Here is a 24503-nt window from a genome sequence, read left to right on the forward strand (position 1 = left end):
GGTGGGGTGTAATCATAGAGCAAGGCAGTGTAACAACCTCATTAAAAAGTGACACCTGCGTCTCCTCTGCCACCCATCTGTCATTCCATTGTATACAAGTTTAATTATCATCAACAGCTGTTTCAGCTGAGATTAATGACAAAGTTATGGAGTGCACTTTGTTGGATGGTTGGATTTCAAACTAATTTGCTTTGTTGGAGGGAAAGGGTGTACATGAATGGCTTGGGTAATAATAGATGAAGTTCCTTGTTTACCAGTTAATCAGGACGCTGCAATGTTGGTCATTATTCAACTGCTGTTTGTTCATGTACAATGTGCAATCTTAACAGCCAACTGTTAAGAACCCAGTGCATCATGTTTGCTTGTAAGATGCTCTTTGTGGGTTATGCCCTCCCTCAGTCCAAACACATTGTCTGAAACAACAAACGGGAAGCTTGCATTGTGACCGTGCACAGAAAATCCGTCAGTTGCAATATGAGAAAATAAATGTCCTGTCAATTATGTTTCACAAAAAACTGTATGATCAATCAAAGCCAGGGGTGTGAGTGACCACTGATAAAAATAGCTGAAAACAGCTGAAAAAAGGTGTAAAAAAGCTGAACTTTGGAAATCTCCTATACTTTTGTACACAGCAAGTGAGGGAAAAAAGCTAAAATCCAAAACAAAAAAGGTTGAAATCAGCTTTAAAGCTGAGATTTCACACCCCTGCAAAGCTCACAATCAGTCTACTTGCTAAAAATTACAATGTACATCCGAAAAAGGGGCAAAAGGGGAGAAAAACAATCCAAACAATAGTGGACAATACATTTGTACAAACTTACAACACACAATGCCACAGTCAACTCTGTTGAGCAGGGCTGTCCATTTTTCGAATAATGTTGTATTTGATTACTCGAAACTGTGTCCGACCACAATAATGTTCAGATATTTGAAACTGCCAGCTGCAACTACGTACCGCGGCGGTCAAAAGTTGCATGCAGAGCCACCGGTTAAAATGTGCATGCGGCAATAGATATGAAGTGTTTTGCATTAAGTACCGGTACTTTATCAACTGTCAAGGGCTTTTTAAAAACAATGAACAAGCCATCAACAATAAAAGTTACCACCGCCAAAAAAAATGGCTCCCGAAAATAAAACGTCGCAAGTTTATGATAAAGTAACATCACAGTCGTGTGTGTACATTAGGCCCAAAAAAAAAAGTCTCCGGTTTCTGGTATGCGCGCGCGCCGCCGTAGCCATGCGCATCGGCAAAATGAAAAAGGTTTTTTTTTCAATGAAAGATGATGTCTCAAAACCGCCAAACTCACTGGTTTGACTGGAATCCTGCTGCTGCACAATTTTAACGTGTTTTTGGATGGGGTTATGATTGAGAATAAGCTTTATGTGGCCTCTCTGGACTCCCATAGGCCTATATTTGCACTAAGTTTAGTCGGGCACCATTTGCAGTCATCAGCCGACATTTGAAGCAAAAAAGTCAGGTAAATTTTTTTTAAAAGCCGCGTCGCCGCACCACTTTTTGGACAAGCTCCATACCAGAAACCTCAGACTTTTTTTTTTGGCCTTATGTGCATATTTTTTTTGCTTTCGAATATTAAACCGGCAAACCTATTGGAATATTCGGTTGATGATCAAAATGTGCGAATATTCGGTATATTCAGGACAGTCCTACTGTTGTTAGTGTTACAGTCCTCCTGTAATGCTTGCCAATATTGGCATTATAAAACGCAGCTAAAATTGCATTATTATGAAGTTAAGTTTAAACCAAGGTGAAGGTACAAATGTACATGATGTCTGTTCCCTTGCCTTATGGTAACTTTTATCCAAACAAATTAATTAAACAGTTCAAATGAATTAAAGCTACATGTACGTACTGCCTGAAATGTTTTACATGTGTGTATGTTTCTGAGAACCAATTGAGTTGATAAAGTCTCCAATGTCACTTAGGCTGGGACGACTGAAATTTTGAAATTTGACACACTAAACGCCAACTACCAGACTGCACAGAAACAGTTCACATTCCAGTCAAAACGTTTGTCCCATGTGCTTTTGCCATAAATTTACTCTCAGCGCAGTAGCCTGAGATCTGTCTTTTCCATTTTCCAAGACCCCAGCATGCTGCAACCATTTGTAGAACTACGCAGTTCAAGCCTGATTAACCCTGGCATTTTCATTGTATCCAGGTTCGTTTTGTGAGACCCCGCCGAGGATTGACTGGGATTTAAGCCAAATCCCTGCTGGGCCTACTGATTTGGAAAAGCTTTCAATTCAATTTATTTAAGCACATGTGTATGATGTACCCGTGTACCTTACTGTCTACAAAAAAGTGGGGTAAGGCCTATAGATACTTTGCGTTTTCTGAATATACAATCTGTTCATGTGTTGGAAATGTCCCTACATTGAAACAGTCCATGACTCAAGTGAAACAAACAGACAAAACATGTGTAGGCCTACCGTACATGATTGTACATTATGTACATTTACAATGTATACATTAATTTTAATTATGGACTTAAATTTCATTTGTCACTGAAAGGAGCTAAAGTGAGCTTCTATCTTTACATGTAATAATTACATGAAACTGTATTATGAAACAATCACCATGTCAATTTGCGTTGATACATATATGCGTACATGTATAGCTATGGACAAAATACATACATGTACAAGTTGGAAAAATGCATTTGGAAAAAGTAGGGGCCTATGTACATGTACATGTACTTGTTAAAAAATATGTACACAAACAATGTATAAAAGGCCACCAAACTTGAACACCCTCTCAAGCCTGGTTCATACTTCATGCGGAAGCGAAGCGAATTGGACATCATGAAACATTCGCTGCGAAATTCGCCCGAGTTGAAATGTGTTCAACTTTTACGAATTCGCAGCACGAATACTTGCCATCACGTCACAAATTCGCGTTCGTTTTTGCTTTCGCGCCGAGTATGAAACGGGCTTCAGACCACGAAATTTCCTGCCGAGGAAAAAGCCTACAACCGAATATATGTTCCAGGACCATTTTTGTAAAAAAATAATGTTCTCTTCTTCTGCTCGGTCAAATTTGGCATTCTGACTGGTTGAATGTTTTGGACACCCACAACACGTACAAGAGCCACCTTCGAAACTTGCAAAAAAGTAATTTTGCGTATTCTTTTTGTCCACGCAATTTTTTGTGCTGTTTTAAAATTCAACCTTTTTTTCACTACCAACACCCCCCCTCCCCAACAAAAGGGGGGGGGGGTCTCCCGGATCTGCGAGGGCAAACCAACACCCCCACTGGGCCTTGCCATTTTGGGCTAAAGGCCCACTGGGTACCATTGGGTTGTCAAATCCTTGGTACCCATTGACAGAGTACAGCATCTGGTCTTGAGTTATTAGCGGGGCCAACAAAAGCCACCGCCAGTCTCTAAATCACTAGTGCCCCAGAGGTGATTTATGCTTTCTGGTTGCTTTTCTCCACTAATTGGATTCTCAAAAGATTTTTGGAAAATACGGTTGAAATTCAAAATTCAAATCCCCAACAGTTCACAGACAAAGCACTTAAATTAACATAATTGGGTACCTCCGTGGCCGCAAACCTTGCACTGGCTACATTGTACAGTACAGCATTCAATTCAATAACTCAAACATTCTGGAAATGACCATAATCTCACTTGAACCATGATTTTTTTCTAGAAAAGTGTATTTGCTGTACATAACATCCGATACACAGTAAAACAATGAAATTGAATCAGACAAAAATTGGAAGACACCGTCATTCTTTTTCTTTCATTCTGTTAGGCCCAAACCTAACCCCAAGGCTCTTTTTGCTAAGAACTATCCTCAATCCTCCAAAATTCTCTGGACACTAAATGTTCAAATGAAGGATACCCAGCACCAAAATCCTTCAAAATCATCAGACAGTCCTGCCTCTCAAAATGCATTCATCTTCAATCCTCCGAAAAAATCCTCCTCTTCTTCAAACACCATTCATCCTCAATCCTCCGAAATCCTCATGTGCTTCAACACCATTCATCCTCAATCCTCCAAAATGTTTCTCAAACATCTTCCTCAGTCCTCCAAAATCCTCCAAAACTGCCAGGAGGGTTTAATTAAACAAGGAGTTTGGATTTTGTCCAGTTTAGGTGCAATGTTCTAGTAAATAGAGTAGTACATGTAGTTTAGGTGAGTCTGGCCTATGGTCTGGCTAAGGAAATAAATGTAAATGTGGATCTTTGAGTGTTAGATTACATTGTTTTGTATACATTGTATAAATGAAGTAAACTACACACATAGGCCAACATACTGCATCGCCTCTATGATGGTGGTGGACATTGTACAGTGTGTAAAGAAGTCTAAAACTGAATATTTCCCTCCCCCCCCCCCCAAAATGAGAAAGGGATCTCATTTAAATGCAAGATATTAAATTAAAAACAGGAACATTAACACTCCTCAATAGTTCTTCTACACCACACAGCTAAGTGCTGCACAAAAGCCGGTTTGAACACATCACCCCTTTGAAGTGACCGTTATAACTGTTTCCAATTTGGATTTAAAAATTGGAGCCGGTTCACACACGCACAGTTACAGGCCGAATGGAGATACATGACAGCCCACCAGTGTGTCAATAATGAATGCGGTTGCCCACAATGGGCTCCTATTGTCCGCCATCGATCCCTGTGAAACAAGGTTAGCAAATCCAGGGCTTTTGTTGTTCCCACGGACAGCGTGTTCACTTGAGGACTTGGCACTCAAAAGAGTTGCAATTGAGAACCCCACACATGATGATGGCATGCGTAGGCCTACACTACCGGTACATGATATGTAGTATGTATAATGTTTTAAAGCTATAGGGCCTAGTCCATCATTTGCAGCCATCAGAAAAAGTAACTGGCGTATTGTTGTTGAAAAACATACTTGGTTGAAAGATACTAAGTGAACTAAACTTGCTGTGAAATTAATCTTTCTGGCAAGCTATCATTTTGAAGTAATCAACGAAAGAAGGCCTTTCCAACGGTGCGTCTTAAGACGCACCGTAGGAAAATTTAAATTAGTAGTTCGTTTTGTTATTCGGCGCAGCGCGCGCAAGCATTGGCACGACGCTCAGGCGCGCGCGGTTGCTATAATTTGTCGGATAAGTGCGTGGCATTGCGTATAGCTGCAATTCAAAACAATTCAAAACATGATTCAGCAACTCTTGATTTGAAATTGAGATCCTAGAATACTGTTTTTCTCGGAATATAGGCCTACAGCTGAAGCTGAGCTGAAACTTCATCAGGTTAGTTGTTCAGTATCTTTCATTAGATTTTGAACACTTTTGTTGCTTCAAACGAACAAAATGCACAAATTACAAATGACGGACTATAGGCCTATCTTTAAGATACCACAGGCAGATGCTAAACATGGAACAATGATGTAATAATATCAGGGGTGTGAGTGACCACTGATAAAAATAGCTGAAAACAGCTGAAAAAAGGTGTTAAACAGCTTAACTTTGGAAATCTCCTATACTTTTCTACCAGCAAGTGAGGGAAAAAGCTGAAAAAAAAGCTGAAACCCAAAACAAAAAAAAGCTGAAATCAGCTTTAAAGCTGAGATTTCACACCCCTGTAATATTCAATTTTGATGAATCATTCACTAGGAATGAACTGGCACATTCTAAAGACGAGACAATGGTCAAGCCAATTCACGGTAGTGCACCTTCAATGACACAATTTAAAAACAATTTAAAGAAATTTCCAAATGCCGCTTTTTATCATAATTTCCACCAGTCCTTATAATATAATCATATTAAATTCAAATTTACTGTTTCAACGTGCGAGTATACTCCAGCGGAGTTTTCTGCATTAGGAAGATGATGATGAAGTGCTTAAAAAATTACATAACCACTTTCTCTGTGTACATGTACCTGTATAAATTCAAACACAAACACTAACCTTCACTGTTACGTTTTTTATTCGTACTTGCAGTAATTTTTAAAGCACTTCATCATACGTACGAAAATATTACATACATGTATATTCCCACCAGTTTTCATTGTTTGACAGTGGAAACAATTTTCAATCTCACAAAGAACAAACGCTATAATCTCAAGTACAATACGAAACCTAGGCCAATTTTACACGAGCTTCTTCTTTAAATCCTGGTAAATCCCAAATTACAATGATACAGATGAGGCTTGTTTCCGTCATAAAATTTCCCATGAATTGAAACTACGGGATTCTTAATAAACAAGGCCAACAAAGATATGCGACTTTCAAGGGCACCAAGTGTCAATGCCAAATTTCTCACAAATTGTGTGGGATCCCTAGCATGCCTAGAAAAAGTAGGGCCAGCCTGAAAATGAACAAGGCACATGGTAAATTCACTTTCTGAAATATTACAAATACTGGTTAATTTGTGAACACTGTGGAAATAAATGAACTTAATTGAACTGAATGTTTAATTAGTGAAGTTCCGGTAAGTGTGAAATTTTCAATGTAATGGTCGTTTTCTCAGAACACGTTCTACTGAAAAGAGTCATAACCACAACAGTAAACATGAAATAAATGTCTTGAAAATATGTAATCACTAATGAAATTCAAAGAACTTGCAACTGCTTAATAATTAAACTAATTCATGTGTCATGTGTGTAACCAGTAACGTTTTTAAATTGTGAAAATCTCCTTGATCTTGATAAGTATAGCTGACAAGCTCCTGCAGGAACATCACTCAGCATGAATTGATAGATTCTTGTAATTTTTCATTTCAAATTCAAGTGCATGGATCATGGGTAATATTTAATTGACATTTTTATTCCTCCATACATTTAGAAATTGCAACCCGAATATCAGTTTTTATTTGTTTGTGCCCTATGAATATGATTGTTTTACACATGATGTAGCAAGAAATCGGAAAGATTTCCATATACGAAGTTCACTCAACACCCTGTCTACAAACCCTATGAGATTGGACTGAAAAATTCTAAGTGTTTTCTAAGAAAATGCTTGTATTTTCTCACTGCTCAAATTGACTTTGATGACATGAAATTGCTATCTGGGGGCTTGTTAGTCAATACAGAGGGAAATTAGTGAACTTCTTATATGGAAATCTTTCCAAGAAATCTAAATCATTATTATGTCATGTGTATCCATGCCAGCCATGGTGTATCCCATGGTGTATCAAATCTTCCAGACAGAAACAGGTCATAATGGTGGTTTATCGACACATAAAAAAACATACGCACGTTACACGGATGACTTACCCCCAATGTCTGTCAGTTGCTGACCGCAACACACACGTGCCGAAATCCACAACAATGTCACCAAATACACAGCAGCACTGCCACTATAACAGGCTGAAAAACCGCTCGTACTGGACATGTCATTTCACTCCAAGGTCCTTTTCACCGTTCCAGGAATGCAAAGAAGAGTTGTGTGTAGATGCTGATGCAGCCTGGTGACATTTTCAGCCTAAAATTCCACCATTTTGACGGCATATATATTTCTTAAAAACAACGTTCCTTGCATGCTCTACCATTTAACGTGTGCACCTGTACATATACACTGTGCATTCACATGCCACGCTGCGATAAACAATTACATGTGTGCGCCGTCGCGTTGCGCGTACGTACGTAAGTACTGAGTGCAGGTGGCTTGCTAGAAATTATTACATTCACAAATTGGTACGCTCAATGAACCAATCAACGCGACCGTTATAAACATACCGCGTGCAAACCCACCAATCAGGAAGCTTTAAACTGGCCATCAACGCAGACAGCTCCATTAGGGACAATAGGGGGATTATCTGTTTACGGCGCTGCATGGGCTTTGTTTGGAGTATTGGATTTCGAAAGCCGTTATAAAGTATAGTATCTGGCTCGATTAATGCTTGAAAATAGGAATCGAACGTTCTTCCACAGTTTGCTTTGGTTATCCGGCAAAGTAGATGGTGTTTTTTTTCTCAAGATTACTTCTGGATAGTTGACAAAAACTATTGTATCAAAACGCCGAGTTACAGGCCTACAGGCCTACCTTATTATATAAAATACATAAAATGAATACATTATGAAAACGAATAAAACTACTTGCAGACTGGATTTGATCTGAATTATACAAAGGTTTTACAGGCCGTCCAGTTTTTAAAATAAAATTATGTTATGAAGTGTGTTTTCCGCAAGTTTTTTCTCATACATCTATATTTTCATTTAATAAATTGTTATGATTTTAATGTCCTGTGGTCTTTATTATTTTTTTTTTATTTTAATGGTAGCACAAGTAATCCCCGAACAGGCTTGTTACAGTTCTATATTTTATAGACGGAAGTTCTGACCCCACTTTCGATGTCACTTTTACACCCCCCCCCAAAAAAAAAAGTCTAACGCACAAAAGAGGGCGCTCTCTATGTTTACCGGTGATGATGACTGCATCTACCTTTTTTATATGGCTGCCACTCCTACAGTGGCTCCAAATCACTTCAACTTACACAACAAAAAATGGGCATTTCCAGTTCCAACAGCACGCTGGGCGGCTTATATTCATGAGAAAAAGTGATTTAGATCTGGAGCCGTCGCAAATTCACCCTTTTAGGGGTGTGGCAGCCATTTAACAAAAAAGGGGGTCATTATTCCCAAACAAAATTGTACAAAAGCATTAAACTTTTTTTTTCAGATGTGGAGCCATTGCAAACACACCCTTTCACTAGGCGTGGCGGGTAGACATGATAATTAATATGCACGTTGATTCGTTGAATGTATATAAAAGCCCTTGGGAATTACCATAAAACGCAGGTATGGATTGTTTTGAACAACGCTCCAAGCGTCAAATGATGTCCAGCCCCCCTCCCCCCTTTCGATTGTTGGTCAGCGATTGTTGTATGTTGCCCCCCCCCCCCCAAAAAAAAGGTTCCTTACCCCCAAAAATGTTAGAGTTTGGTGCTCCCACTCTGTGCTGTGTATTTGTGATTATGAGATCATTTTAATTTAGATGTCCATGATAAGAGGTACGGTACATGTAGGCCGTCAGCTGAAAATCCCAGGAGGCCTAGAAAATGACTTTCGACTTAAAAATTTTAGGCAACTAATTGCAAACAGCGGATTTAAGATGATATGAGGGTGCTGAATCCGAATCTGGATACCCCCAGTGCCATACTTGCACGTTTTGGCAGTAGATGCTCTTAAAGATGCATTACATCAATTTGCTGATATACTTACACAATCAATAATGTATACAATAGTTATACCATACAATGCCACTTTATTGTTTAACCGACTCACCCACAAATAAAATAAGTATAAAATTGGTAGTTGGGTATAAGTTGTAGTGTTTCCTTAATGATGTCATATATATTACCGGCCAATCAACGTAACATTGTAAGAAATCGTCCACAAAATACGAACATTATAATCGTGGGCACAAAGGAAATGTACATCATTGGCTTTTGCTATAATTTTCAGAAATGAACTATTTGAGGGGCTAGTATAATAGATCAAATTTTGTTACACTGACATGTTTGAAGTTTTTTCTTCGAAAATGCTGGAAAAAAACAAGAAAACCAAAAAACGTTCAAGTAGTCTGGTTCCCTGACTCCACTAAAGATAAAATGGATCAATTTCCAGATGCCGGAAAATATTGTAAGGTAAGGGAACAAGTCTAGCTGGCCTGCACCCGTTCATGAATTATAACCAATAGCAAACAAAATTTGAACTGAATAAAAAATGGTAAATTTTGAGTAGTTGCACAATAGTTGGATTTTTCAACAGTGGTCGGCCGACCACCGCTGGAAACAGATACAAAAATGCCATTTTCTTGAAAATGACTTCACACCAGGTGCCATAACTTTACAGGATGCTTTAGACTGTCATTTACCAACATCCTAGTAAGGTATTTCGTATAAACTTGGTAGTTTTATTTTTCGATGTTTGCAAATGTTGTATATTCCCTTTAAGGGTGAGTTTGCGATGGATCCACAGCTGAATTGTCTCTCACGAATAATGCATGTGTGAATTTTAATGCGTTTACAAAATGTAGCCACAACTTTCCAAGGTGGGCATAATGACTACCCCCCCCCCCCCATTTTTAAAATGAATGCCACGCCTCTAAAAATTTGCGATTATGTCTGGGTGAAGTTCAACGCGTTTATGAAAGGTAGGCACAAGTTGTTGTTTTTGTGGGGGCATCATGACTAACCCCCTTTTTAATATGTCTGCCACGCCCCTAAAAGGGTGGGTTTGAGTTTGCGCAAAATCAGGGAAAACATTTCCCATGAGTATAAAACGTCTGCGGGAAGTTTCATTCGTTTATGAAATGTGGGCACAAGTTATCAATGGTAGGCATAATGAGTACCCCGCCCCCCCCCCCCCTTTTTTCTTAATATGGCTGCCACGCACCTAAAAGGTGTGTTGGAGATGGCTCCACATCTGGGATTTTTTCTCATGAATGTAAACGTATTTGGGAAGTTTCATTCGTGTATAAAATGTGGGCTTATTTTTTCCATGGTGGGCATAATGAGTTCCACCACCCCCCCCCCTTTATTTGTTTCGGTCTGTGCCTGTAGTAAATCACTGCACAGCGCCTATACGTACATCCGTATAATATAACGCGCGCCCTCATTCGTCGAATCCGGACCATCATGTTAAAAACGATCATGTACATTTACATGTTATTTCAAAGTTGCAGCAACCCCAACTCTAACCACGTTTCGCTGCTCATTCGCAAATCGTTGCCCATTCCTTGATCAAAGTAAATGAACAAGAAGTGAGCAAATGAGCAAGAAACGAGCAAGAAATGAGCAAGAAATTAGCAAGAAAAGAGCAAAAAAGGAGCAAAGTGAGCAAGAAATGAGCAACGTAACAGTAAATGAGCGAGATGAGCAAAATGAGCAAGAAACGATCCAAGCAAATGAGCAAGAAAGTACAAAATGAGCTTATGAATTTTGTTCAGTTTAAGTTTTCAAATCGTACATTTTGTTGTGATGTACACTTTATATTACATGTTATGCTCAAGTTTGTCGTTTTACTATAATACCCTCGTTAACACTGTTTACTGACTGTATTTCCAAAGCAAAGTTTACTTTAGGTGTAAACATGGTGCAATAAAAGGGCCGGGCTATTTTGACCATCTCGGCCATCAAGCGACGAAAAATTATGAAACTCGGTACATGCAAAGAACAACTTATCATGAACATACTCACGAAATTTCATGACTATAGGTAAAATGGTTTTGGAATAATGGCTAATTAAATATTCATATGCACGAATATTAATTCTGCTCTGTGTACACTACGTATATGTGAAAATTTTAGTTTTTACGGCGCGTAGCGCCGGAAAAAAAAAGGAGTCCGATTCTTATGTTTTTTTTTTTTTGTTTTTTTTTTTATCCCGGGGATATCATTTTATTGCTCTTCAATCAGCTCTCATCCATTGACAAAATAAATACAGTACTGGCTAAGGATACAGATCTAATCAATGACAACTTAAACAAAAGGGATTACTCTTGACACAATACAGAATAATTTGCCCATTTTGAACAAAATTTTTGTACAACTCCATTTACAACAGACATATATTTTTCACAGATATAATACCTCCTGAGATCTTTTTTAAAAGCTACAAAAGATGGACGTTTGTCACTCATTTTCATTTTGTAAATGTGGAATCGACAAATTAAAAAAATAAGATTGAGACATTTGAATCTACTATCAATAATACCAAACAAAAGAAGCTCATTGTCTACCACGAGACTAATATTAGTCTTGTCCTTGATCCAGTCTGTAATTAAATTCCAGAAGGAAGTGACATGACGGCAATTACAAAAGAGGTGAATAAGGGTTTCTTCTTCGTCTTTACAGAAAGTACAAACATTGGAACCTAACTTGTTAACTTTAAATAAAAACGAATTAGTGCCCAATATTCTGTGGATTAAACGGTACTGAAACCATTTAAGCTTCGAATCAACCGTACAATTAAAGGGTACATTAAATACCTGAGAACATTTACCAAAGTCGTAATTGATTTGTAGTTTCCCTTCCCATTTGTCCACAAACTTTCTAACGACTATTTTAGATGAGATAAAAATATCATACAATCTGCGAGAACCCTTTTTATCGCTTAAAAGAACGTGAAAATTGAAGGGAACAAATGGAAACGGAACGTTTATATTATTCACCAACAAATTATTAAAAACGACCTTAATTGCTCGGACTACTGCACCATACTCAATAAAATTTGACCGAACATTGAACTTGGCCCTGAAGTCAGCCAATGATAGAAAACAACCATTGTCGTCTAAAAGATCACATATAAAGTGAATTCCAGCTGACGACCAGTGCTCATAATGGATGCACTTATTACCGACCTTTATCAGGTTATTGTACCACAGCGTGGTTTTTAAAACGTCACTATGAGTGGAGGGTTTGTGAATCAGAGTAAATTTCTGCCAAGAGTTCAGTACATCAACCCAAAATTGATTACTATGAAACAAAGCATTACGAGCAAAGAGTAAATCGATTGAGCCTCCTTCTATATGCAATAACCGGTCATGAATACCAAGTATTTTACGACACAGGTATGCCCAACCAGAATTATCTGCAACAATCAATCGACGCAGCCAAGTGATTTTAAGAGAGTCCATGTATGCCCTAACGTCAACCATTCGTAAACCGCCCAACTTATAATCTTGAGTCATCTGGTTTCTGGATACTCGATCATTACCTTTCCAAATAAAATTAAAGAACATAACATTAAGATCATTAACAATATTGCAAGGGGGGTTAGGTAAAGTAAGAATAAAATATGTAAGTTTTGACATTAGGAGTGATTTCACCACAGTCACTCTTCCCAAAACCGTGAGGTTCCTTTTAGACCACTGTGCAATAAGTTTTCTAAGTGATAAAATAACATTACTATAGTTAATCAAAATCATGGACTCCAGATCAGTCGAAAAAGTAATACCTAACACTTTGAAGGTATCGCGAGGCGGTATCCAATTAACATTGATATCATCACATAGTTTATCAGTGCAATCCTTCTTAGAACCTATCCAGACTGCTGTGGTCTTGTCAACATTAACTCGCAGCCCAGACATGTTGGCAAATCGGTTAAGAATAGCAAAAGCATTATGCATGGACCTCTCTGTGCCATTTAAAAATAACACTGTGTCATCAGCAAATTGGGATATTCGGAATTCAATATCTCCTACATGAATACCCTGAACATTCTGGTCATTACATAACATCATAGACAAAACCTCAACACATAAAAGAAACAAATACGGACTTAGGCCATCACCTTGCCTACAGCCTCGCTCAATGACAAAGGATTCTGAAGGAAATCCGTTTACCATGACTGAGGAGGAGGCCTGGTTATAAAACAATTGAATCCATCTTGTGATTGATGGTCCAAAGTTAAAGTTATCTAAAACCCTATAAATAAAATCATGTGAATTTTAACAATAGGGCATTCAAATTAAAATTGCACAAACGAGCATCCAAATTCGCCGGAGCTTCCAGCTGTGTAAGTTTGGTCATTCAAATTCACCATTAAGCAGGCATTTGTGAAAAGTAAGCAAATGAATTCGAAATAGGTTTATGCCATTCCGTTGTTTGTTAGAATTACATCACTTTGGCCTGGAAACCAGTCTATACGACATTTTGCGTGCGTGGCGCCAGTAACCGGTACCGTACGCAAAATGAATTACCGACTTGGCACCAAGTCTAGGGACGTCCTGAATTCACTTTCAGTTACGGATCGCTTCGTTTTAGACCAACTCGGGCATATCCGGGTTCACAACACAAAGTTGTACTACATGTATCGTATACATGACAGAATGAAACGCGGACAGCCGATAAAAATGTCCAGAAAAGACCGGAATGTACCGTCCCTTCATCAGCGTGAACGTGTTGGCGGGCCTCAAGAGTCGCAGGACGGTGGCCCGCAGTCCTGGTTCGCGGTGCTGGCTGCTTGGATGACGTGGTTTTTCTGGGGCGGACTTCTCAAGGGACTTGGTGTCCTGGTACCCACTTTGCAAGTTCAGTTCGCAACCAGCACGTGGATTATTGGTTGGATCGTGGCCATGCTGACCGGCTCAGTCGGACTATCAGGTAGGCCTATGCTTGAAATTCTGACCTTGTGGGGTGATGGACTCGAATAGAAAAAACATCACCCCAGACGGAAATCTTTAGAAAAAGGGATAAAAGGAACACAATGCCATCACCCCACAAGGCTCATTCGTCGGTCCGTCCACTCATACAATACTGTATTGCAGAGTTAATAATATTGTAGGTCTCTGTTTTTCTTTTTCCTTCATGGCCTAATCAAACTCAACAGAAGTCTTCGAGTATGTGTCAAACAATCACTTTTGCAATCACACTACCTCTCTAAATGTCAAACAATAAAAAACCACTCTTTTAACGAGCAATTATGGTGGACAATTCCCCTTTAACTCTTGAGTGGTTTCAAATGCAGAGCATGAAAGTCTGCATATTGTGAGTGGTTTTTCACTAAAGCGGCCCATAGTGAAAACCTCTCTAAGGAAGAGTTAATTATCTCCCAAAGTTTTTAAAGTTGTTTCCCAAGTTGTTACATTAGGAGAGCTAGTCAAGTGGGCCTATAACTAGGCATGCAAATAAACCATGACGCATTCATTTGTATCGGTGTTCATTCCCCGTTGTGAAATGCCTGAATTCATACAATAATTCTGTGGGCCCTTCACATTTTGAATGATTCTCCATTCGGTTCTGCATGGCCGGGCAGCGAATTTGTTTCCACGACATGAGCAAATGGGGTGGGCCTATACGCTATGAGGTTTTGGACTTTACTTCCCTAAACACAGGGGCGTAAATCCAGGGGGGGGGGGTATTATCCCCCACACTTTTTGACCAAGGGGTATGTTGAATCATCCCCCCACTTTTCCATATGTTACGCGATACGCGCCCGGCTGTTGTTGTATTACAAAACACTGCATTCGAATGGACCAATCACACGTTTAGTCCTGATTTGGAAATGAAATGACGTTAAGATTGAGTAAAGTCGACTCCGATTTGCTGAGGCGCGAATCGCATAAATCTGCATGTTTTGACATATCAGACGTTATACAGGAGACTTGGCTCCGTGGTAACGGGTGATACTCGGACTAAGTCATGCGGCGCAACTCCATCCAACTTATATTTTTCATGGCTTTTTATAGTATTCATATCAACAACCTGCCTCTCTATTATATCCATTTTGAATATGGCAAGGTCAAATCTGTATTCTATTGGGTTGCCTCCAGGTTAATCCGCGATTCGTCAATGTACGTATTATTCGCCGTCACTAGACCAGAAAGGTTCGAATAGTTTTATTACTTATAAATTCAAATTCATTCACGCATATCCCATGTACATAAAATAATGGGCCGTGAGGCAAAAAGCAAAATCGGCCCATTGAAAACGTACAGGGGGCCTGAAAGTTTTGTCATTTTCTCTCAATTTTTCCAGAATTTGTCCCATTTGTGTTTGGAAAAGTCCCTGAAATCGTCATAGGTATTACTTTCTGGTCTTAGTGGGTACGAAATAAAAACTGTAAAAAAATGATTTCGTCCCGTGCGCACGATCGAGGCCCAATAGAAATCAGCAGGGGCGTCATTGAGGGAGCTAGTACATGTAATTGCATTCGAGCATGTGTACAGGATTCACTGCATGACAGAACGAAGCGAATGCAGATTCTGTTCTAGAAATGTACTGGACCTAAAACGTTTGGTATAGAACAAGAGCTTAAGTAATGTCCACAGAAACCAAGAAAGAAATGACATCACGACAACAGCGCCCTCAGTTGTCCGGAAAAGCATGGACAATTTTAAATGTTTAAAGAAGTGCACTTTTCAATTAGTTTTCATACACTAAAGAGGATTAGAAAGTAGCACAAAATATGTTCCTAAGAAATATTCAGACAGTGAATTTAACGTAAAATTACCGGCACATTTTTTTAAAGTAAGAAACATCACTAAACCGTACTAAAATGCTTAAAAAATTCTTGTTTTTGTTAACTAACTGCTTCGCTACACTCTCCAAAACGCTTCAATATGTGCAAATAGGGCTTGTAAAGTCAATAGCCGGTGAGGGAATGTTACGTGTATCATCGCCATTATAAGCATATCTAGTTACCATTCCAACCGGGTCTTTAATTTCATTGTATTGGCCATGTTCCCGTCATTGGATAGGGCGATGTCGGACTATCAGGTAGGCCTATGCTTGAAATTCTGACCTTGTGGGGTGATGGACTCGAATAGAAAAAACATCACCCCAGACGGAAATCTTTAGAAAAAGGGATAAAAGGAACACAATGCCATCACCCCACAAGGCTCATTCGTCGGTCCGTCCACTCATACAATACTGTATTGCAGAGTTAATAATATTGTAGGTCTCTGTTTTTCTTTTTCCTTCATGGCCTAATCAAACTCAACAGAAGTCTTCGAGTATGTGTCAAACAATCACTTTTGCAATCACACTACCTCTCTAAATGTCAAACAATAAAAAACCACTCTTTTAACGAGCAATTATGGTGGACAATTCCCTTTAACTCTTGAGTGGTTTCAAATGCAGAGCATGAAAGTCTGCATATTGTGAGTGGTTTTTCACTAAAGCGGCCCATAGTGAAAACCTCTCTAAGGAAGAGTTAATTATCTCCCAAAGTTTTTAAAGTTGTTTCCCAAGTTGTTACATTAGGAGAGCTAGTCAAGTGGGCCTATAACTAGGCATGCAAATAAACCATGACGCATTCATTTGTATCGGTGTTCATTCCCCGTTGTGAAATGCCTGAATTCATACAATAATTCTGTGGGCCCTTCACATTTTGAATGATTCTCCATTCGGTTCTGCATGGCCGGGCAGCGAATTTGTTTCCACGACATGAGCAAATGGGGTGGGCCTATACGCTATGAGGTTTTGGACTTTACTTCCCTAAACACAGGGGCGTAAATCCAGGGGGTGGGGGTATTATCCCCCACACTTTTTGACCAAGGGGTATGTTGAATCATCCCCCCACTTTTCCATATGTTACGCGATACGCGCCCGGCTGTTGTTGTATTACAAAACACTGCATTCGAATGGACCAATCACACGTTTAGTCCTGATTTGGAAATGAAATGACGTTAAGATTGAGTAAAGTCGACTCCGATTTGCTGAGGCGCGAATCGCATAAATCTGCATGTTTTGACATATCAGACGTTATACAGGAGACTTGGCTCCGTGGTAACGGGTGATACTCGGACTAAGTCATGCGGCGCAACTCCATCCAACTTATATTTTTCATGGCTTTTTATAGTATTCATATCAACAACCTGCCTCTCTATTATATCCATTTTGAATATGGCAAGGTCAAATCTGTATTCTATTGGGTTGCCTCCAGGTTAATCCGCGATTCGTCAATGTACGTGTTATTCGCCGTCACTAGACCAGAAAGGTTCGAATAGTTTTATTACTTATAAATTCAAATTCATTCACGCATATCCCATGTACATAAAATAATGGGCCGTGAGGCAAAAAGCAAAATCGGCCCATTGAAAACGTACAGGGGGCCTGAAAGTTTTGTCATTTTCTCTCAATTTTTCCAGAATTTGTCCCATTTGTGTTTGGAAAAGTCCCTGAAATCGTCATAGGTATTACTTTCTGGTCTTAGTGGGTACGAAATAAAAACTGTAAAAAAATGATTTCGTCCCGTGCGCACGATCGAGGCCCAATAGAAATCAGCAGGGGCGTCATTGAGGGAGCTAGTACATGTAATTGTATTCGAGCATGTGTACAGGATTCACTGCATGACAGAACGAAGCGAATGCAAATTCTGTTCTAGAAATGTACTGGATCTAAAACGTTTGGTATAGAACAAGAGCTTAAGTAATGTCCACAGAAACCAAGAAAGAAATGACATCACGACAACAGCGCCCTCAGTTGTCCGGAAAAGCATGGACAATTTTAAATGTTTAAAGAAGTGCACTTTTCAATTAGTTTTCATACACTAAAGAGGATTAGAAAGTAGCACAAAATATGTTCCTAAGAAATATTCAGACAGTGAATTTAACGTAAAATTACCGGCACATTTTTTTAAAGTAAGAAACATCACTAAACCGTACTAAAATGCTTAAAAAATTCTTGTTTTTGTTAACTAACTGCTTCGCTACACTCTCCAAAACGCTTCAATATGTGCAAATAGGGCTTGTAAAGTCAATAGCCGGTGAGGGAATGTTACGTGTATCATCGCCATTATAAGCATATCTAGTTACCATTCCAACCGGGTCTTTAATTTCATTGTATTGGCCATGTTCCCGTCATTGGATAGGGCGATGATTACTATCGAATCGATATAAGCCGTGTTGACTGTCACTAGGTTCTGAAATCTACACGCCGTAGAAGTGTGACGTCACGCGGGGTTGTCTCCATTAGTAATGTGTCCCAACAATCTGTTGTCCGCCATTTTTACCAGGAGGATTTTGCACGGGCGATTTAAGTGAACATTTTCTAGTTGACAGTTCTCAGACATTTCAAATAAGTTTGCGTGCGCGTCGTTACCACAACATCCAATCTGTATACACAATGTCACATCGTCTGTAGTTCGACTGATCATTCGCCCGAGCCCAGGCTTGCCGCCTGACTGTAGTTTGACAAGGAAAGTAATAGACTATATTCAGGACTCCAGTCCACCGCAGTTTTTGGCATCGCTGCATGGTTAAACCAAAATGCACGCTATAGGGTCCACTGTACTAATTCAAGCCCCATTGAAAACAATGTAAAATCAACAAGGTTCAGGGCCAAATAACATGCAAGCCAACATCACTGGGGTTTCTCAAACAAAAATCAAGTTATTGTCTTGTCTTTCATCTTTTCATTTCTTTTCAATTTTAGGTACATTAGCCAATTACATTTGTAAATATTCACACCCAAATAAAATCACCTGCCGAAAAGTGATAGTTCCCAAGCCTGCATGTAGCCATTTTACAAGTGGCATCCTTCCACTTTCGCAGGCAAATAGGACCTATTTTTCATCCGTGATTTTATCAAGCCTGCCCTCAGATGGAAGCCCAAAAACCAGGGAGTTAATCCTTGGGTATATTTACATAATTCCACCGTTTTTAAAGCCAAACGGTCTCCGTTTTCAAAAGAAATTGGGGGGGGGGGGGAGGGGTACTTTTTATGCTAATGACTTGCGTAGAAATTCTCACTTGAATTAGTTCAGTGCACCCTATTAAAATGTACAGCAGGAGCCAGAACCGACGGTTTTGTGGTGACGTCTTAATTGTCTAGCGGTTGTCTGTACTGTACAGTTTGCCATTGGTACGGTAGCGTACGTTCCGTCATGAAACAACCGCGGCACTATAGTCGACCAATGACACACGATCGAGCTTGCGCTAATCTTAACTTCTTGTACGGTCGTTTCTCTTCTATTTCCGCAGGTATATTTGCCGGTCCTCTCGGCAAACGTTTCGGTTCCGGCGTGGTGTTCATCATCAGTGGTCTATTGGTCAGCTGGGGTTTCATGATGACCGCGTTCACCTTGGATTCCGTCCAGCTGGCGTTGCTCCAGACACTCATAGCGGGTATGTCAAAGGTTCGTTAGTATCCGCGGGCCTTGTACCAAGGGCACTCCTGACCGCTTATCCTTACCACAGGATGAGATTGGGGAAGACTGAAAAATCCCTTAAATAACCGGACGAGGATTTTAGCCGCAAATAAGCAACGTATGGTCTACGATTAGCCCAGGTGACGCCGTCTCCGTTACATTGTACTCCCTCCGTAATGTTATTGCAGTATTGGACTTCACCTTGGCTAGGACTACAATAATAATGATGCATTTGCTTAAAGGTATCCCTTAAAACAACCACTTTTTTCTGTAAAAAGTCTTCGTTTTTGGGGGTGGGGGGATTTAACCTCTACTTTCGGTAAAGCCTCGGGAATTAAGTTCCAGGTTTCAAAAGGGATTCTTAACAAATCCTGAAATCAGGATAAATCCCGACAAAAAATGGTGAATTCAGGAAAATCCTGACAAATCACACACTATACTTGTGAAGGAAACGGAAACGTCGCAAAGCTTATGCTGGTACCCTCCGTTTGCATATAAATGGGTCGTGCGCATGCGGAAGTGATAACCGCGGGTCAGTTGAAACAATCTATGAAAATGACAGCTCAAAAAACTCAGAAATCATCAGCGCCCAATTGGTAGGGCAGTGGGGATGAGCGGATGAGCAAAATGTAAATTTTGAAAGAGCACAAGCAGTTACGCAAGGCGCAACCTTCTCCGTTTTGCATTATGTGTATCAGGTATAGAGCCTAAAGTGTGCAATTATTTCTTTGCCAGCTTCCGGACCCCTCGGGCGACCCTTCTATGTGCATTTTACAGTTACCCGTTCTCCTGTTATAATTCGGACGATTCACAATGCAGTGCGCCACCAAGAGTTTGCCATGGAAAGTCCATTTTCCAAGATAACGGTCGACAAATCATGGCCCCTTTGAATGACTGTCAATAGACAGCTTGAGCTTATTTGTTTTAGTTTGGGGCATGACGTTCTGCCGCCTTACCAAAAAACACCGTATTGATAAAAGGACAAGAAAAGGGCAAACATAATATTCAAATCATACGCTTACGAAACTACTTACCAGAAAAACTAACAATTTCAAATGTCCCGCGCTGCGAGTTTGTCGACCATCTCCCACAATGCACTGGGAAAAAAATGAACTCTCCTTGGCAAACTCTCCGGCGCACTGCATTGTGAATCGCCCGAAATGTTGACAGAATGATTTCTAACCATAATCACCTTAAGAAACATTTATGTTGGAATTCATATCTTGGCATTCCACAAGCAAAAAAAAAATGATGAGAAATCAGTTGGAGATGGGTAAAAGCAAATTTCAATCACGACCTTTCAGATCAGGATTTTCGTACCTAGGTGTCCTTGTTCGATCACGTTTGTTTTTATTATGTGCAGGGCCAGGTCTTGGATTTGCCAATGTCCTCAGTCGGGAAGCAGTCGGCCGTTGCTTCAGTGATAACTACGCTACAGCAAGCGCTATCTCACAGACTGGCTTGTCAGCGGCTATGCTGATCTGCGCACCAGTGACTCAGCTTTTCCTGGACACGTATGGTTGGCGCGGTACTCTGCTGTTGCTGGGTGGTTCCTCCATGCACCTCGTCGTCTGTGGTCAACTGCTGCATAAGATACTGCCACCTACGAAGCAACGAGGCGCGTATGATTTGCTATCCTCTGACGAGACATCTGATCAGAGGGCAGCACAAGGAACCGAGGACCACTGTGGAGGACGGTCTGCACGTGAGCTCGGTAACGAGTGCTGGCAATTGGCCCGGTCTGCGGTGCAACATCTAGACTGCCAGTTATTCTGTGATGTCCAGTTTTGGCTGATCTTCATCTGGACTATTGGGACGCTCTTCCCCTTCGAAATGTGGTACATTTACTTCATATCGTTGGCCCAGTCCAAGGGCTTCTCGCCCACGGATGCGGCAGTATTTGTCACCTACGCCGGAATCGGTAATGTGGTCTTAAAGATCGTGCACGCACCGGTGGTGGACCGGAGGATTATCAAGATGCGCCCGATGATTGTAGGTAGCATGGTTCTGTCCTTTGCCTCCCTGGTGGTCACTCCGTGGAACAACGCGTACTGGTCTATGGCACTGAGTGCTTGCGTGTTCATGGCATGTACGGCGATTTTTGCTAACCTGCATGACGTCTTAATTAAGGAGGTCCTTGGCAAGGACCGAATGGCCTGCGCTTTCGGCTGGGTTGGGATCATCTTTGGGGCGATTCGGATAGCTTTCGGATTTTTTCCGGGTGAGTGGTTAAGTAAATTGTTCTCTATGGCACTGCGCACGTAATGATTTATTATAAATAATCTGTGTCTACGAGCTAGGCCACTGGCTGCAATAAATTAGATTTTCAGTACAATGCGCCGCCCGGTGCTTGCCTCGAATTCGAGCGATTCACAATGCAGTGCGCCACCAAGAGTTTGCCATGGAGAGTCCATTTTTCTAGTTTACGGTCGACAAAACATGGCCCATTTGAATGAGTGTCAGTAAACAACTTGAGCTAATTTGTTATAGATTGGGGCATAGCGTTCTGCCGCCTCACAAAAACAAACACATCGATAAAAAGAAAACAAAAGAGCAAACAGATACTCGAAGCATACCTTTACGAAACTACGGACTGGAAAAACGAACAATTTCAAATGTCCCGCGCTGTGAATTTGTCTACCATCTCCCACAATGCACTGGGAAAAATGAACTATTCGTGGCAAACTCTTGGGGGCGCATTGCATTGTGAATCTCCTGAATTAAGAGGCTATTTTTCAAATCGACACGTGATCAATGCACCAATGATTTGTGCCCCCAAGGGCATTGTGAAACGAGTGTAGCGCGTTATTCCTGCTGTGTACGAGCACGGCACGCCTTAATGGCAGAACAATATTTGACGTCGTTGATTTTTTAAACTCAATGTTTGCAGCACTGTTAATCATATCAATATTAGTTTCTTCAAGTATATAGTGCATGTTGTGTGGATTTCACTAGCAAGATTTCTATATTCTATATACATGTATACAATGGGAAAAATCGCCAATTTCTTCTTGTCTTTTATGCTGCAGGTTGGATTTATGACCAGACGGGCAGTTACGATTTGGCGTTCCTCATACTGGCCGGCTTGCAACCATTGGGGCTGATTGCCTTGTTGTGTCTCAGATACACGGAGACGGCGCCGAAGTAATGGAAAGGTTCTTCAGTATCTAGACTCCATTTCTCATGTGACATACCCATGGGCGTCGCGATTGGGTGGAAAGGGGGGCGCTCCCCCCCCCCCGGAAAAGCAAAGAAAAAAAAGAGAGAAAAAAAAAGAAAGAAAAAGAAAGGAAAAGGAGGTGTGAAGTCACTTTTTGCTTTTAATTTAATACACAGTTGACAAAATGGGGTCTGCAGAGGAGTGATCAATGGGGTTGGCAAATGTCCCCGCCCACCCTCAAAGAAATGATCACGAATATATGCTAGTGAAAGTACAAGGATTTTTTTTTTTTGGGGGGGGGAATTGCTTTGCCCCCCCCCCCCCCTACAAATAAAATCCTGGCGACGCCCATGCACATACCGTGCAAAATTACCCCCCTCAGACTCCTCACTCGGCTGTATAGACAGACTCGGGTGAACACTGTCGCCGAACGCCTGGCGATCACGCAAAGAAGGTTTGTGTATACGTCTTGAAATACCAACTGGGCCGCTTTACCTTTCCCGGTGGTTTCGGTGCTGTGGTCGACCTAGATTATTGGTTTGTGGTTTATCACAGGATAACTGATCGATCCAAATGCTCCATTGTAAACTTGGTCTTATTTGACCATTGGGACCAGTAACTGCATTTTATTATTTATATTTATTTTATTTTATTAAGTCCGCAATTTCTGAGCGTATCTTTTTAGCCAGAAAAAGCGCCATGCGTTGAAAATGCTGTCAAATTTGACACCCCGCCCCCTGTTTTTGGCACTGGTTTCGGAGAGATACCTTTTTGAATGGGCCTTATGCACGAGTTGGCCATTTTTTGTTGTGTTCCCTGAATGCATGTCATAAATTGTTAACTGTTGAATGGGATGGCGCCAGACTATTTATGCAGCCTTATAGTTTACTGTCATTTTTTGGTTAAAATCTGGCTTAACACATTTACAGAATGTTTAATTACAAATTTAAATTATTCATTGAACCAGACTTCAATTAATTAGTAATTTACTTGCTTTCATTTCTCTTCGCAAGTTCCATCCAAAAATGGAGATTTATTCTCACTTTCATTTCAATATGGCCGACTCGTGCATCAGGCCCATAGTCCAATTTCCTGATCTATTCTGTCTCCTTGGCTTAAAAGGATTTTGTTTGCATGCTGTTTAAGCCCAACATAAATTATGCACTGCCTATACTGCTCGAGTGGCTGGCACAGTATGTTCCAATGATGTCCTTGGTAACTGAACCTGGCACATTATGTTGCCTTGGTGTGTTAATTAAGCGATATGAGACGGTGCTTAGCTATTGAGAGTGCACTCAGTGGAAACCTTACCCAACACAACACATATGCGAAGCGAGAACTGTCAGTTTTATTCTCTAAATTTAATATTTTACCCGAAATATCTTAAAATATAAAACAACAATATTTAAGTTTATTCATAAATCTTTAAAAAGGAAAGGTTCTTTCATAATTTGTTTATGGACCTTAACTACGAACATGAAGGTATAACACAGCCTGTCTAAAAAAAAAATGGTACAATCAGAAAAAAAATTGGTTAAATATGAAATTTCAAAATAAGTCATTCTTACTTGGCATAATATTAAAGAACAAAGACTGGGCTTTCCAATATTGTTTGTTTGATCTTATTTGCTTTTGTCAATTAAGAGGTATAATTAATTTAGTGCGATACACCAAGATCGATTTTGTGCCACTTTTATGCATGGGCAGAGTGGTGGCACAAACTCGATTTGTGTGTTCCGCAGTAAACTGGAGTTATCTCTGGATTGATAAAAGCAGATGAGATGAAACAAAAAGTATCGGAAA

The 24503-nt window shown here is 40.2% G+C and overlaps 1 protein-coding gene across 2 annotated transcripts; it reads left to right on the forward strand.

Annotated features, from left to right (window-relative positions):
- Positions 1–13399: 13399 nt before the first annotated feature.
- Positions 13400–22789, forward strand: LOC119736128 (monocarboxylate transporter 12-like). 2 transcript variants are annotated; one of them, XM_038210140.1, is made up of 4 exons: positions 13400–14052; positions 19374–19517; positions 20904–21761; positions 22570–22788. In XM_038210140.1, the coding sequence occupies exons 1-4, from the start codon at positions 13641–13643 to the stop codon at positions 22686–22688; spliced, it is 1533 nt and encodes a 510-aa protein (XP_038066068.1). In that variant the 5' UTR covers positions 13400–13640; the 3' UTR covers positions 22689–22788. The 2 variants fall into 2 exon arrangements, with proteins under 2 accessions (XP_038066068.1, XP_038066069.1); XM_038210141.1 differs by lacking the exon at positions 19374–19517 and having other exon boundaries at positions 22570–22789.
- The last annotated feature ends 1714 nt before the right edge of the window (positions 22790–24503 follow it).

This window comes from Patiria miniata, unplaced genomic scaffold (assembly GCF_015706575.1).
Source record: "Patiria miniata isolate m_02_andy unplaced genomic scaffold, ASM1570657v1 HiC_scaffold_29, whole genome shotgun sequence".
NCBI lineage: Eukaryota > Metazoa > Echinodermata > Asteroidea > Valvatida > Asterinidae > Patiria > Patiria miniata.

Bases quoted from the DNA above. Each gene is read 5' to 3' on its own strand.
- LOC119736128 (XM_038210140.1), top strand. From the start codon at position 13,641: ATGAATTACCGACTTGGCACCAAGTCTAGGGACGTCCTGAATTCACTT. The intron at 14,053-19,373 runs GTAGGCCTATGC...CTATTTCCGCAG, and splicing joins CGGCTCAGTCGGACTATCAG to GTATATTTGCCGGTCCTCTC. The intron at 21,762-22,569 runs GTGAGTGGTTAA...TTTATGCTGCAG, and splicing joins AGCTTTCGGATTTTTTCCGG to GTTGGATTTATGACCAGACG.